This window comes from Bison bison, unplaced genomic scaffold, assembly GCF_000754665.1.
Source record: "Bison bison bison isolate TAMUID 2011002044 unplaced genomic scaffold, Bison_UMD1.0 scf7180017864240, whole genome shotgun sequence".
Lineage (NCBI taxonomy): Eukaryota > Metazoa > Chordata > Mammalia > Artiodactyla > Bovidae > Bison > Bison bison.
This window is the reverse complement of record NW_011494812.1, coordinates 413,286-428,074: the sequence shown is the minus strand read 5'-3', so window position 1 is coordinate 428,074 and position 14,789 is coordinate 413,286. Positions and strand designations below refer to the sequence as shown.

Genomic DNA, 14,789 nt, shown 5'->3' with positions numbered 1-14,789 from the left:
ATAACTTAAATTCTATAAAATGTAAATAAATAAAACATTATTTACATAAGAATTAAATCAGGAAATGCCTTATGGTATATACAGCTTGTCTTTTTATGACTGGCATATTTCACTTAAGGAAGGGAGAGTTGTTATTTAATGGTTACTGTTTCAGATTTGAAAAATGGAAGCGTCCTGGAGATCTGTTTTATAACAATGTGAGTATAGTTCATACTACTGAACTACACACATAAAAGTGGATAAGACAGAAAATTTTATGTTATGTCTCTCTTACAATAAAAATAGGTCTTGTTATGTGTCAGCAGGTTATGTTATGGTTTGCTGTTCTGAGTTGGGTTCAACATGGTAACTCTGCTTCAAGTTTCACATTCATTGGATTTGACCATTTTGGATAGGTTGGAATTTGATTTGCATTAGTTATTTTCATTCCAGATACCATGTCTAAAAGGACTGGGAGAGTTCATCTAATGCTGGTAGCAGAAAACCTGCAATGCATTTTTAAAATTAATTTATTTATTTTAATTGGAGGCCAATTACCTTACAATATTGTAGTGGTTTTTGACATACATTGACATGAATCAGCCATGGGTGTACATGTGTTCCCCATCCTGAACTCCCCTCCCACTTACCTCCCAATCCTATCCCTCAGGGTCATCCCAGTGCACCAGCCCTGAGCACCCTGTCTCATGCATCCAACCTGGCCTGGTGATCTGTTTCACATATGGTAATATACATGTTTCAATGCTATTCTCTCAAATCATCCCACCCTCACCTTCTCCCACAGAGTCCAGAAGTCTGTTCTTTACTTCTGTCTCTTTTGCTGTCTCACATATAGGGACATTGTTACCATCATTCTAAATTCCATATATATGCATTAATATACTGTATTGGTGTTTTTCTTTCTGACTCACTTCACTCTGTATAATAGGCTCCAGTTTCATCTACCTCATTAGAACTGACTCAAATGCATTCTTTTTAATAGCTTAGTAATATTCTGTTGTGTATGTGTACCACTGCTTTCTTATCCATTCATCTGCTGATGGACATCTAGGTTGCTTCCATGTCCTAGCTATTGTAAACAGTGCTGCAATGAACATTGGGGTACACGTGTCTCTTTCAATTCTGCTTTTCTCAGTGTGTATGCCCAGCAGTGGGATTGCTGGGTCATATGGCAGTTCTACTGTCAATTCTTTAAGGACTCTCCACACTATTCCATAGTGGCTGTACTATTTTACATTCCCACCAACAGTGTAAGAAGATTCCCTTTTCTCTGCATCCTCTCCAGCATTTATTGAAAAAACCTGCAATTCATTTTTTGACCAAGTGGCTCAGATGGTAAAGAATCTCTCTGCAGGAGACCTGGGTTCAATTCTTGGGTCTGGAAGATCCCCTGGAAAAGGGAAAGGCTACCACTTCAGTATTCTCACCTGGGTAATTCCATGGACAGAGGGGCCTGGTCAACTACAGTCCATGGTGTCTCAAAGAGTCAGACACAACTGAATGGCTAACAATACTTTGAAACTGGCAAACTATCCCTCTGCCTGTATTTCATTGGCTAACATAAATCCTAGTCAGTTCAGTTCAGTTGCTTAGTCATGTCTGACTCTGTGCAACCCCATGGACTGCAGCACGCCAGACTTCCCTGTCCATCATCAATTCCCAGAGCTTCCTCAAACTCATGTCCATCAGGTCGGTGATGCCATTCAACCATCTCATCCTCTGTCATCCCCTTCTCCCGCCTTCAATCTTTCCCAGCATCAGGGTCTTTTCTAATGAGTCAATTCTTCACATCAGATGGCCAAAGTATTGGAGCTTCAGCTTCAACATCAGTCCTTCCAATGAACATTCAGGACTGATCTCCTTTAGGATGGACTGGTTGGATCTCCTTGCAGTCCAAGGAACTCTCAAGAGTCTTCTCCAACACCACAGATCAAAAGCATCAATTCTTCAGCTCTCAGCTATTTTTATGATCCAAATCTCACATAAATACCTGACTACTGAAAAAAAAAAAAACACTGCTTTGACTAGATGGACCTTTGCTGGCAAAGTAAAGTCTCTGCTTTTTGATATGCTGTCTAGGTTGGTCATAGCTTTTCTTCCAAGGAGCAAGTGTCTTTTAATTTCATGGCTTCAGTCACCATCTGCAATGATTTTGGAGCCTAAGAAAAGAAAGTCTGTCACTGTTTCCATTGTTTCCCCATTTATTTGCCATGAAGTGATGGGACCAGATGCCATGATCTTCATTTCTTGAATGTTGAGTTTTAAGCCAGCTTTTCACTCTCCTCTTTTACTTTCATCAAGAGGCTCTTTAGTTCCTCTTCACTTTCTACCATAAGCGTGGTGTCATCTGCCTATCTGACGTTATTAATATTTCTCCAGGCAGTCTTGATTCCAACTACGCTTCATCCAGCCTCGCATTTTGCATGATGTACTCTGCATATAAGTTGAATAAGCAGGGCCACAATATACAACCTTGATATACTCCTTTCAAAATTTGGAACCAATCCATTGTTCCATGTCCGGTTCAAACAGTTGCTTCTTGACCTGCATACAGATTTCTCAGGAGGCAGATAAGGTGGTCTGGTATTCCCAACTGTTTAAGAATTTTCTACAGTTTGTTGTGATCCACACAGTCAAAGGCTTTGGTGTATCAATAAAACAGTTGATGTTTCTCTGGAACGCTCTTGCTTTTCTGATGATCCAGTGGATGTTGGCAATTTGATCTCTGGTTCCTCTGCCTTTTCTAAATTCAGCTTGAACATGTGGAAGTACTTGTTTCACATACTGTTGGAGCCTCACTTGAAGGATTTTGAGCATTACTTTGCTAGCATGTGAGATGAGTGCAGTTGTGTTGTAGTTTGAACATTCTTTGGAACTACCTTTCTTTGGGATTGGAATGAAAACTGACCTTTTCCAGTCCTGTGGCCACTGCTGAGTTTTCCAAATTTGCTGGCATATTCAGTGCAACACTTTCACAGCATCACTTTTAGGATTTGAAGTAGCTCAACTGGAATTTCATCACCTCCACTAGCTTTGTTAATAATGATGCTTCCTAAAGGCCCACTTGACTGTGCATTCCAGGATGTCTGGCTCTAGGTGAATGATCACACCACCATGGTTATCTGAGTCATTAAGATCTTTTTTGTGTGTAGTTTTTCTGTGTATTCTTGCCACCTCTTCTTAATCTCTTCTGCTTCTTTTAGGTGCATACCATTTCTGTCCTTTAGGTAGTTCCATCTTTGCATGAAATGTTCCCTTGATATCTCTAATTTTCTTGAAGAGATCTCTGGTCTTTCCCATTCTATTGTTTTCCTCATTGCTCTGCATTGATCACTGAGGTAGTCATCTTTATCTCTCCTTGTTATTCTTTGGAACTCTGCATTCAGGTGGATATATCTTTCCTTTTCTTCTTTGCCTCTAGCTTCTCTTCTTTTCTCAGGTATTGTCTCCTCGGACAACCATTTTGCCTTTTTGTACTTCTTTTTCTTGGCATTAAATCCCAAAACCAAGCCCAAAATTCTGTGGTTGAGAATTATACTCTGCATCTAAAAGCAGCAACTGCAAAGTCACAGAGCAGAAGATTTAGAAAGGGAAAAAGAGCTCTTGCTGAAAATTTAATCTACAACAATGAACTGCTACTGCTGCTGCTGCTAAGTCGCTTCAGTTGTGTCCGACTCTGTGCGACCCCATGGACTGCAGCCTACCAGGCTTCTCCATCCATGGGATTCTCCAGGCAAGAACACTGGAGTGGGTTGCCATTTCCTTCTCCAATGCATGAAAGTGGAAAGTGAAAGTGAAGTCGCTCAGTCATGTCTGACTCTTAGCAACCCCATGGACTGCAGCCTAACAGGCTCCTCCATCCATGGGATTTTCTGGGCAAAAGTACTGAAGAGGGGTGCCATTGCCTTCTCCCACAACAATGAACTATGACTCAGCAATTACACTGCTTGTGTAGACTAGATTAAAAAGAGTCATATGTTGCTAAACCTGCTGGGGTTGGGTAGTATCAGTTTTCTGACTTTATTCCTATCTCAATATGTTTTTAAATGAAGATTTAACTTTCCTTCAAATGTGGTGAGGACGACATATCAAGAAGCAATTGCCATTGGAAAGATAGTTAACTGCACACAATTCCCAAGAGAAGATGGGACATGCCAAGCTTAGGACAAGAGAACAGTGTAAGATCCTGAAAAAGCAGACAAGTAAGCTTCCCAGATGGCTCAGTGGGTAAAGAATCCAGCTGCAATGCAGGAGACACAGGTTCTATCCCTGGATCAGGCAGATGCCTTAGAGAAGGAAATGGCAACCCACTCTAATATTCTAGCCTGGAAAATCCCATGGACAGAGGAGCCTGAGAGACTACAGTCAAAGAGATTCACAAAGAGCACATTAACTCTTTAGGGGCTATGGGCTCTGGATTGATTAGTTTGCATGTGAAAGACTTGCTCTAAAGAAAGTCCTTTGTTATCTCCAGGAATTGGAAAATTCTAACCCTACTTAGGAAGAGCAGTCCCTCCTTGATAATTGAGGCTCCAAAAGGCGATCAAGGCTGATCAAAGGAGTCAAAACATCTGACACAGAACCTAGAAAATATAGTTAATATGCAGTATTATGTTAGTATTCTAAGTCTTTTGCCTTTGCATATAAACTTTACAGTCAATCTTGATATTCCACAAAATAACTTGCTGGAATTTTGACTGGGATTGCATTAAATCTACAGATCAGTCTGAGAAGAACTGATGTCTTAACAAAATTCAGTCTTCCTATCCACATAGACTATTTCTCCATGTATTGAGATTGTCAACTACAAATTGGCACTTGCCAAGAGCATTGCCAGCACCTGAACAACAAGGGCATTTGCCAAGTGAGGCACTCTGTTCTTCAGGGAATCCTGTGGAACATGTCTTTAGCTATTTTTAGGAACTGATTTCATGATCCCAATCTTTACATCTCTTGATATCTACTGCTACTGCTAAGTCACTTCAGTCATCCCTGACTCTGTGCGACCCCATAGAAGACAGCCCGTCAGGCTCCCCCGTCCCTGGGATTCTCCAGGCAAGAACACTCGAGTGGGTTGTCATTTCCTTCTCCAATGCATGAAAGTGAAAAGTAAAAGTGAAGTTTCTCTGTCGTGTCTGACCCTCAGCGACCCCATGGACTGCAGCCTTCCAGGCTCCTCTGTCCATGGGATTTTCCAGGCAAGAGTACTGGAGTGGGGTGCCATTGCCTTCTCTTGATATTTAGAAAAGCACTAAATCCCTTCATCAGCTCCTCATGACTAGCAGAAAATCTCTTGTAAAATGAGTGCTTAATTGAGTTGAACTGCCCTGAACTACCCTTCCCCAAAAGCATATATTGATCTTCTCCCACTGCATTTTTGGAGCAATCTCTTAGAACAAACTGAGGTGCTGTCTCCAGGGCTGCAGTCCTCATTTTGCACCAAATAAAACTTAACTCACAACTCTCAAGTTGTGCATCTTTTTTTAGTTGACAAGATCTTTAATATCTTTCACTAGTATTTTATAATTTTCCTCATAAAGGTCTTGTACATATTTTGTAATTTATCCTTAAGCATCTCTCTTTTTTGCTGCTAATATAAATGATTTGTATTTTTAATTTCAAATTCCAATTGCCTATTGCTGATATATAGAGGAAAGTGAACTTTAGTATAGCAATGTTGCTATAATCTTGCCTTTTTAGTTTCAGGAGGGTTTTATGTTTTTGTTTTTGGTTTGTTGTGGGGTTTTTTGACTGCTTGTTTTTCCCTATTCTTGAGAGTTTCTTTGTAGACCATCATGTCATCTATGTACTCTTGTACATCTAAGTACTCTTGCCTGGGAAATCTCACGGATGGAGGAGCCTGGTGGGCTGCAATCCACGGAGTTGCTAAGAGTCGGACATGACTGAGCAACTTCACTTTCACTTTTCACTTTCATGCCTTGTAGAAGGAAATGGCAACCCACTCCAGTGTTCTTGCCTTGAGAATCCCAGGGATGGGGGAGCCTGGGAGGCTGCCATCTACGGGGTCGCACAGGTTCGGACACGACTGAAGTGACTTAGCAGCAGCAGCAGCAGCAGCATGTCATCTATGAAGAGAGACACTTTCATTTCTTCTTTTTTTTTTTTAATTTTATTTTTTCCTTCTGTTTTTATTTTTATAATTTCTATATTGCTGTTTTCCAGAAGCTGAATCTGGGTTTGTATCTGACAGATTCTTAGAGGCACTACCAATTTAGATGCTCTATACGTTAGATCCAGACCTGAGGTTTCTTGAGTTAAGTGATGATGTGATTTAGAGATGCAAATCAACATGAGGGCCTACCAATTACAACCTCTCATAAGTGAATCTATTTTCACCACCCCGACCATATCTCCTGTCAGCCTTGAGACAACTCCCATCAGAACCTCCCACACTGAGCTAAAAGATGGGCTTAATTCTGTTTTATGTTTATCTTATGTCCTCTCTCAGAGTCCCAGCTTAAAGTAGATCTACTGTTTGACTCCCTATTTTGGTGGGTCTTGAACCTTAATTTCTGTCTGCCTCATCCTGTGATTCCCTCATATCACTAGCTGGATTTGTAATTCCATCCAGATAAATAAATATCCTCCATGTAAAAGACATTTTTAGTACTTCATTTCTCTCAGGATTCTTTCTTTCTCTCAGATTATGACCTGGAAGTTCCTACAATGCTTTCAGCTGATAAGTATGCATTAAGGAAAATTTTTAAATATTCCCCAGCAATTTCAGTTGTTTCAGAAAGAGTATTTGTTTAAATAACCAGAGTAGTCAATAGAAGAAGTAGAAATTCTCAGCAATTCTCTTTAGTCTTTTTTCATTGAATATCTTAGGTTTAGTCATTCAGTAGTTTCTACTTAGCTTTCTTATTGTCAGTATTTTTATTCATAACTCATTAGTCAAATCTTAGCCCTGATTATGTTTAAGAAAATCTTCACTGTGAGGTGCTCATCTTTATAGCTTTGCTGTCTCTTCACTGACACATGCTTCAGTTCAGTCGCTCAGTCATGTCCGACTCTTTGCAACCTCATGAATTGCAGCACGCCAGGCCTCCCTGTCCATCACCAACTCCCGGAGTTCACTCAAACTCACATCCATCTAGTCGGTGATGTCATCCAGCCATCTCATCCTCTGTCGTCCCCTTCTCCTCCCGCCCCCAATCCCTCCCAGCATCCGAGTCTTTTCCAATGAGTCAACTCTTTGCACGATGTGGCCAGAGTACTGGAGTTTCAGCTTTAGCATCATTCCTTCCAAAGAACACCCAGGACCGATCTCCTTTAGAATGGACTGGTTGGATCTCCTTGCAGTCCAAGGGACTCTCAAGAGTCTTCTCTAACACCACAGTTCAAAAGCATCAATTCTTTGGTGCTCAGCTTTCTTCATAGTCCAAATTGAAGAAAGTAGGGAAAACCACTAGACCATTCAGGTATGACCTAAATCAAATCCCTTATGATTATACAGTGGAAGTGAGAAATAGATTTAAGGGACTAGATCTGATAGATAGAGTGCCTGATGATCTATGGACGGAGGTTCGTGACATTGTACAGGAGACAGGGATCAAGACCATCCCCATGGAAAAGAAATGCAAAAAGGCAAAATGGCTGTCTGGGGAGGCCTTACAAATAGCTGTGAAAAGAAGAGAAGTGAAAAGCAAAGGAGAAAAGGAAAGATATACCCATTTGAATGCAGAGTTCCAAAGAATAGCAAGGAGAGATAAGAAAGCCTTCCTCAGCGATCAGTGCAAAGAAGTAGAGGAAAACAGCAGAATGGGAAAGACTAGAGATCTCTTCAAGAAAATTAGAGATACCAAGGGAACATTTCATGCAAAGATGGGCTCGATAAAGGACAGAAATGGTATGGACACATACTTCAGTATGCCTCTTATTACACACAGTTTTGCTACCCTGCTACGTCAGATGGATTCATGTAATTTATTTATCTTTGTATCACTTTAATATCTAACCATGCTTTCCAAAGCACAGCACTCAATGAATGGTCACTGAATAAAAGTCATTCCCTTATAATAATTCTTTTAAGGGAAATAATAAATCCAGTTGTTTGACTTTTTATTCAGTATATGCCTTTTCCAGTAGTCATGTGCAATCTGACATTTGGACCATAAATAAGAATTGATGTTTTTGAATTGTAGTGCTGGAGAAGACTCTTGAGAGTTCCTTAGACAGCAAGAAGATCAAACCAGTGAATCCTAAATAAATCAGTACTGAATATTCATTGGAAACACTGATGCTGAAGCTGAAGCTCCAATACTTTGGTCACCTGATGCAAAGAGCCAACTCATTGGAAAAGCCCGTGGTGTTGGGAAAGATTGAGGGCAGGAGGAGAAGGGGATGACAGAGGATAAGATGGTTGGATGGCATAACTGATTCGATGGACATGCATTTGAGCAAACTCCAGAGGACAGTGAAGGACAGGGAAGCTTGGCATCCTGCACTCTGTGGGGTAGCAAAGAATCAGACATGATTTAGTGACTGAATAACAAATTGGGTATAGAAGCAAGACACAGCTTACCAGTGTAATCCCCCAAAGTGTCAAACATAGCTACATTCACCAACCCCTGCCTCCATGTCTTATGCTTTATCAAATCAACCTTCAAGTAAATCTGCAGGTTGGTGAACTCGATTTCTCTGGCATATCAGTGTTTTGTAATTTTTCTTTTTTTTTAATTAAGAAATAACTTTATTAAAACACAAAGTGAAATACTGTAGATAGGTATTATTATTTTCAGAAATATTTTGAAAACATGTTCAGAACTAGTTTGTTTTTTATTGTTATTATTTTTAATGCATTTATTTATTTATTTGATATAAATTTATTTATTTTAATTGGAGGTTAATTCCCCTTATGCCAAAAGAATTCTTATTTACAGTTTTCATGCTTTACCCACATAGAGTTTTTTTAAATCTATATTATTCTCTTCTGATATTAGATAAGATGTTCTTGTCCAAGTTTAGTCATTTATCTTTTGCTTTAGCTCTCCTCATCTCAGAGGCCCCCAGTTCTTAGAATCCCAGAAGGCTATAAATACTCTCCAACCTAATTACAGACTCTGAATTGACATATGAATAGAGACCGGGCTAATTTCAGCTTCTTATTTAAGACTTAAAAAGGTTAAAACATCTACATGTCCAAATAAACCCATTATTAAATATTTCAGCACATTTTTTCCCAATCTTTTACTCCTTTAGGACATATGACATTACTTTTACAAGTAAACTTCTACTGCCGCCTCTTTCCACGTTCAAAAGACCTACAGGACTGTGAGTCCTCAAAATTAGTCATATGTCAACTTCCTTGATCATTTGAATATAAGTGGGTAAGTGTAATCTCTCTATCAGTTACTACCTGAAGAAGAAACTGTTTTCCACCAAGGATTTCAGATTGAATGCATTTGCATCATAGTTTTTAGTATTATGAAAAAGATTCTATACCAGAGTCAATTTTTCTAACAAAAATATATGCTATTTTTCTTAAAATAAGATTTTTACTCCTATTGAGTCTGCATATACACATAAATGGAAACATATATACACATACCATGCCATATATGAAATTTAAAAACCGAGAAATCAAGCAATAAAAGTAACTAGGGGGCAAGAAAGCTCATCATCATAGGTTTATTTAAAAAAAATAATTTGGGGAATAATAAAAATATTATGGATAATACTGATTATAGTAAAAGAGCAAAGAATACATTCTAGATAAAAATCATAGTAGATGAGAAAACTAAAGAAGAATTAAAGGAGAAGCTAGGGAGAATTTAAGAATGCCATTATTTGTTATTATGTTTTGTTTAGAGTCTGTTATATGTTCCAAACTGTGGTGGAGGCAGCAGATCATTTGGGATATATTGTTATGGGTCTCTTTCCCCAAAGAAACAATCTACAGAGGGATATGATATAGATAAATGGATGATAGTTAGATAGATAGGTAGAAAATAAGAGGTATAAATTAATTCTAAAAATACAAAAGATGGTATCTAACCCATACTCCATACCAGTATGATTTTAAGATCTCTAAGTGTTATGAAGAGAAAGAGCATTTTTATGGATGCTAGTAGCCAGAGAAGGTGTACTGAAAAACAGGGATTTGGATATAGAAAACAACAATTTATATAAGTATGTGAAACAGCATGAGAGAAAATATAAAAGCAGTACTATGATTGGGACCAAGAGTGAAGGCTTCTTTAAATATAACTAAATTCTTATTTGAATCACTGAAAGAGAAGCTCATGATTTAGCAGGAAATTGAAAGAAGTTTGATTCACAAAACTGTGATAAAATTAAGCAACGTCTTCTTGTTTTTTCCAATCTTTGAATCTTTGAATGTATTTACCATATCTTTGGAGAAGGCAATGGCACCCCACTCCAGTACTTTTGCCTGGAAAATCCCATGGACAGAGGAGCCTGGTAGGCTGCAGTCCATGGGGTCGCTAAGAGTCGGACACGACTGAGCGACTTCGCTTTCACTTTTCACTTTCATGCATTGGAGGAGGAAATGGCAACCCACTCCAGTGTTCTTGCCTGGAGAATCCCAGGGACGGCAGGGCCTGGTGGGCTGCTGCCTATGGGGTTGCACAGAGTCAGACACGACTGAAGCGACTTAGCAGCAGCAGCACCATATCTTTGACTTAGCAATTTTCTTATTCCCTTTGTTCTTTTTTTTTTTTATGCTCCTAATCTAAGGCATAGAAATAATAAATTTCAAGTATAAAATTTTATAATTTAAGAACATTAGGTAATTAAAATTGGACTATTCTAGAAAATTCAGAAATGGGAAAATGAGTTTTACTTGAACAATCAGCTTGAGATCATGCTTTAGTCTCTTGAAAAAAGTGTGGGGCAGATACTCTTCCAGCAAGGTAAAGAATAGATGACATAAAATGTGATAGGAAGGAAGTGGTTTAAATGTTAGAAGACACACAGTGATATATGTCAATTATATCTTAATAAAACTGGGAAAAAGAATTTTGAAAATACATAAAAAGTAAATATAAGGAAATAAAACTACCCATGATTGTCCTACCTCTAGAAATAACAGGCAATATTTTATTTCCTTCCAAAATTAATCTCAATATGCCTATGTGTATTTTATATATATGTATGGGAGATGGTATAGAAATAAAATGTGATTCTACTTTAAAATACAAGTTAGAAAACTTGGATTCTGGTACTGACTCTATTCTTTCAGCATACTATTTATTATTTTTATATTCTGTTGAGGTCAAAAAAATTTTAACCCATGATAAACTAGAAACTATACTACATTCTAAGAATTCAGCTATTAATAAAAAATATTGCCCCTGCCTATAAAAAATTTATAATCTAGAGAGAGCCAAACATATAAGGAGATGAGCTCAACTCCTTACATTGAATGCACAGATAAAAATGTTCACAGGTCACTGCTCAGGAGAGGGTGTTTAGTGCCCCTGCATTAGCTGCAGAAGGGAGACAAAACACTTATGCTATCAACTGGGTTGTGAAGGACAAACTGATGTAGCTTACATAAAACCTCTTGTTTTCTGCCATGTCTGATGCAAAGGAAAAGGGTTACGTTAGCAGGACTGTGGAGCTATCTAACTGAAGGAACCATGGCAGGATGAATAGTGAATGTACCCAGTGTGTCACATCAAACAACTCTCTGTATTTTATGGCCATTAAAGTAGCTAACAAGTTTGATGATGTTGAGTGCTGCAGGTAGTAAGTCTGATTTCTCCTGAATTTTTGAACCAGACTCTCAAAATTGAAAATGACTAGGGCTCTGGATGACTTAGACTACAAGATAATGTGAAATCCCTGAGATGGTCTCTTCTCTTTTCCTTCACCTAACACTTTTTGGCTATTGAAGATTCAAGGTGCATTCCTGTTGCTCCCTTCCTTCCCTCCATTATCCTGGCCTCAGTCTTCCTACTGACTCTATACATTGTCTATGCTAGTTTGATTATGATGGATACTGAGCATTAAAGTAGCTGCATTGGTAGAAAAATGAAAACAAATATTGATAGAGAATAAAAAATAGATTAAGATTTTTGAATACGGAAAATTCAAAACAGAAATATTTTCAAAATTGTAACAGGGATAGTGCAGTATCAAGAATAGGAGATAATGGAAACCAAAGGACACATGTAAACAATGCAAATGACATAAGCCCATGGATGAGGGTATCCACCAAAGTTGCCTTTGTCATCTCAAAAGCCCAGAGTACCGTAGTGCCTAACAAGCTAGAAATAAAGATGAAATTAAAATGGATTTTGTTATTTTATTACAAAATAGATATTGATCATATTTTGCAATAAAATTGTTTACACATGATAACAACATCTCCCTAAATGAAAGCACTTATTATTAAATTACACTATATAAAATTAAGTGAAGGAAATGTTTAGTAAGTCCTGAATTTTTTTTTTTTTTTTTTTTTTTTGCTTTCAACAGGCAATTACAACTGCTTTCTTTCATGTTTTAACTGAACTATGAACTGGTAGAAAATTTTCAAGGGTGGATACGGAGAAAGAGTTGAAGAGATGGTACATTTCCAGAGGCAAATCTGCCACCACAAAGTGACTGATCAGTCTCTAAAAACAAAAGTGCCATAAATAGCCTCATTTATAAGGGAATATTAGAAATGAGTTTACTAATCACAGAATGAGAAATCCCCCTTTTTCTTCAATCACCACTCCTATCCCAACTCCTCTAACATGCCTTCTGACATATCAAATGATGACTTGGATTATCTGACTGTTCTCAAACAAGAATTGTTGCTGAACTTTAAAAAAATATTAATCCTTAAGCTTGCTTTTATTATTGTAGCTGCTCACTGGTTGTATTTGGTCACTGACTTGTGTTTTCCCACCCCAGCAGGCCATCTACTGTGACTGCCAGTTATCAGAGGACAGGCATACCAAGCTACCAATAATCTTCTGAGCAAACAGATGTTATAATTGGCATGCTGAATTCAGAAATGTGAATGCTTCTAAAGCAATTGTTTTAAAATAATAGCATTATTTTTGGAAGTAGCAAGTTTTTCTTGTGTTTGGATAGTAGCTAAAAAGAGATGGAAATATTCTAGCCTACATAAAAGTGAAGTATATTTAGGATCATCAAATTTTAAAAGCTTATTGTTAAATATTTAGAAAATATATCAGAAAGCAAACACAATCAGTTCTAATTTTATTATAAATATGACTTTGTGTCTTGCTTTTCCTCTTATTATACTAGGAGAATTTTCTAATGTTCTTATATACTCTTTGGCAATATCACATGGTTGCCTCTTTCAATCTTTGTATATTTCTATAATATAGCTAATCATTCTCCTATTTTGGAGGACAATATTTTTAAATTATCAAAAGGAATATGATAAAAAGGTTGAGAGAGAGATCTTTCAATACTCTAGGTCTGAAAATATAATTCTTAAAGGGAAGGCATTGGGGGAATATTCTTTGTACAAAGATACTTATCATTTTCTCTCTCCAAACTCATTCACAAAAGGAAGTTATTCAGATGCAAGGTTTCAATAGAACCACTGTGGTTACACAGTTCATCCTGGTGGGGTTTTCTAGCCTGGAGGAGCTCCAAGTGCTGCTTTTTGTCATCTTCCTCCTTCTGTACTTGACCATCCTAATGGCCAATGCAATCATCATGACTGTTATCTGCTTCAGCAGGACTTTACACACTCCCATGTATGGTTTCCTATTCATCCTTTCCTTTTCTGAGTCCTGCTACACTTTCGTCATCATCCCTCAGCTGCTGGTCCACCTGCTTTCAGCCACCAAGACTATCTCTTTCATAGCCTGTGCCACCCAGCTCTTCTTCTTCCTTGGCTTTGCATGTACCAACTGCTTTCTCATTGCTGTGATGGGATATGATCGCTATGTGGCAATTTGCCACCCCCTGAGGTACACACTCATCATGAGCAAAAGGCTAGGTTTGGGGTTGGTATCTCTGTCAACAGTCACAGGTTTCTTTATTGCTTTGGTGGCCACCAACCTCATATGTGGCATGCATTTTTGTGGCCCAAACAGGGTCAACCACTATTTCTGTGACATGGCACCAGTTATTAAGTTAGCCTGCACAGACACTCATGTAAAAGAACTAGCTCTGTTCAGCCTCAGCATCCTGGTAATCATGATGCCTTTTCTGCTAATTCTCGTATCCTATGGCTTCATTGTTAACACCATCCTGAAGATCCCCTCGGCTGAGGGCAAGAGGAAAGCATTTGCCACCTGTGCCTCACACCTCACTGTGGTCTTTGTCCACTATGGCTGTGCCTCCATCATATACCTTCGGCCCAAATCCAAGTCTGCTTCAGACAAAGACCAGTTGGTGGCAGTGACCTACACAGTGGTTACTCCCCTACTTAATCCTCTTGTCTACAGTCTCAGGAACAAGGAGGTAAAGACTGCACTGAAAAGAGTTCTGGGAATGCCTGTGGCAACCAAGTAACCTAATGAAAAATTGAAAAATTAACTAGGAAAGTCATAGAAGAAGTCAAAGGCATGAAAATTTCTTTGTCTTTTCATCAGTTCAATCATGATATGGATAGTATTTCCAGTGACTAAGACCACTGTTGCCTTTTTCTTTTCTCCTATTTCAGAAGAACTGCAAATCAATCTACATGCTAAATTATCTAATGCCTGTTCCTTTTTTAAAGACGCACATGGCAAAAAGAGAAAAGCATAATATTTTTTTCAGGGGAAAACACAATACTCAAAATGAAAGTTGGCTAAAGATTGCTTTTCTAGCTGGATAGAGAGAATGGG

At 38.3% G+C, this 14,789-nt stretch overlaps 1 protein-coding gene across 1 annotated transcript; it reads left to right on the top strand.

The window, feature by feature from the left end:
• Positions 1-13,530: 13,530 nt before the first annotated feature.
• Positions 13,531-14,472, top strand: LOC104993526 (olfactory receptor 10T2). Its single transcript, XM_010846836.1, has one exon. The coding sequence runs from the start codon at positions 13,531-13,533 to the stop codon at positions 14,470-14,472; it is 942 nt and encodes a 313-aa protein (XP_010845138.1).
• Positions 14,473-14,789: the final 317 nt, after the last annotated feature.

What these genes read in the sequence shown, in the direction of transcription:
- LOC104993526 (XM_010846836.1), top strand. Translation starts at nt 13,531, where the DNA reads ATGCAAGGTTTCAATAGAACCACTGTGGTTACACAGTTCATCCTGGTG.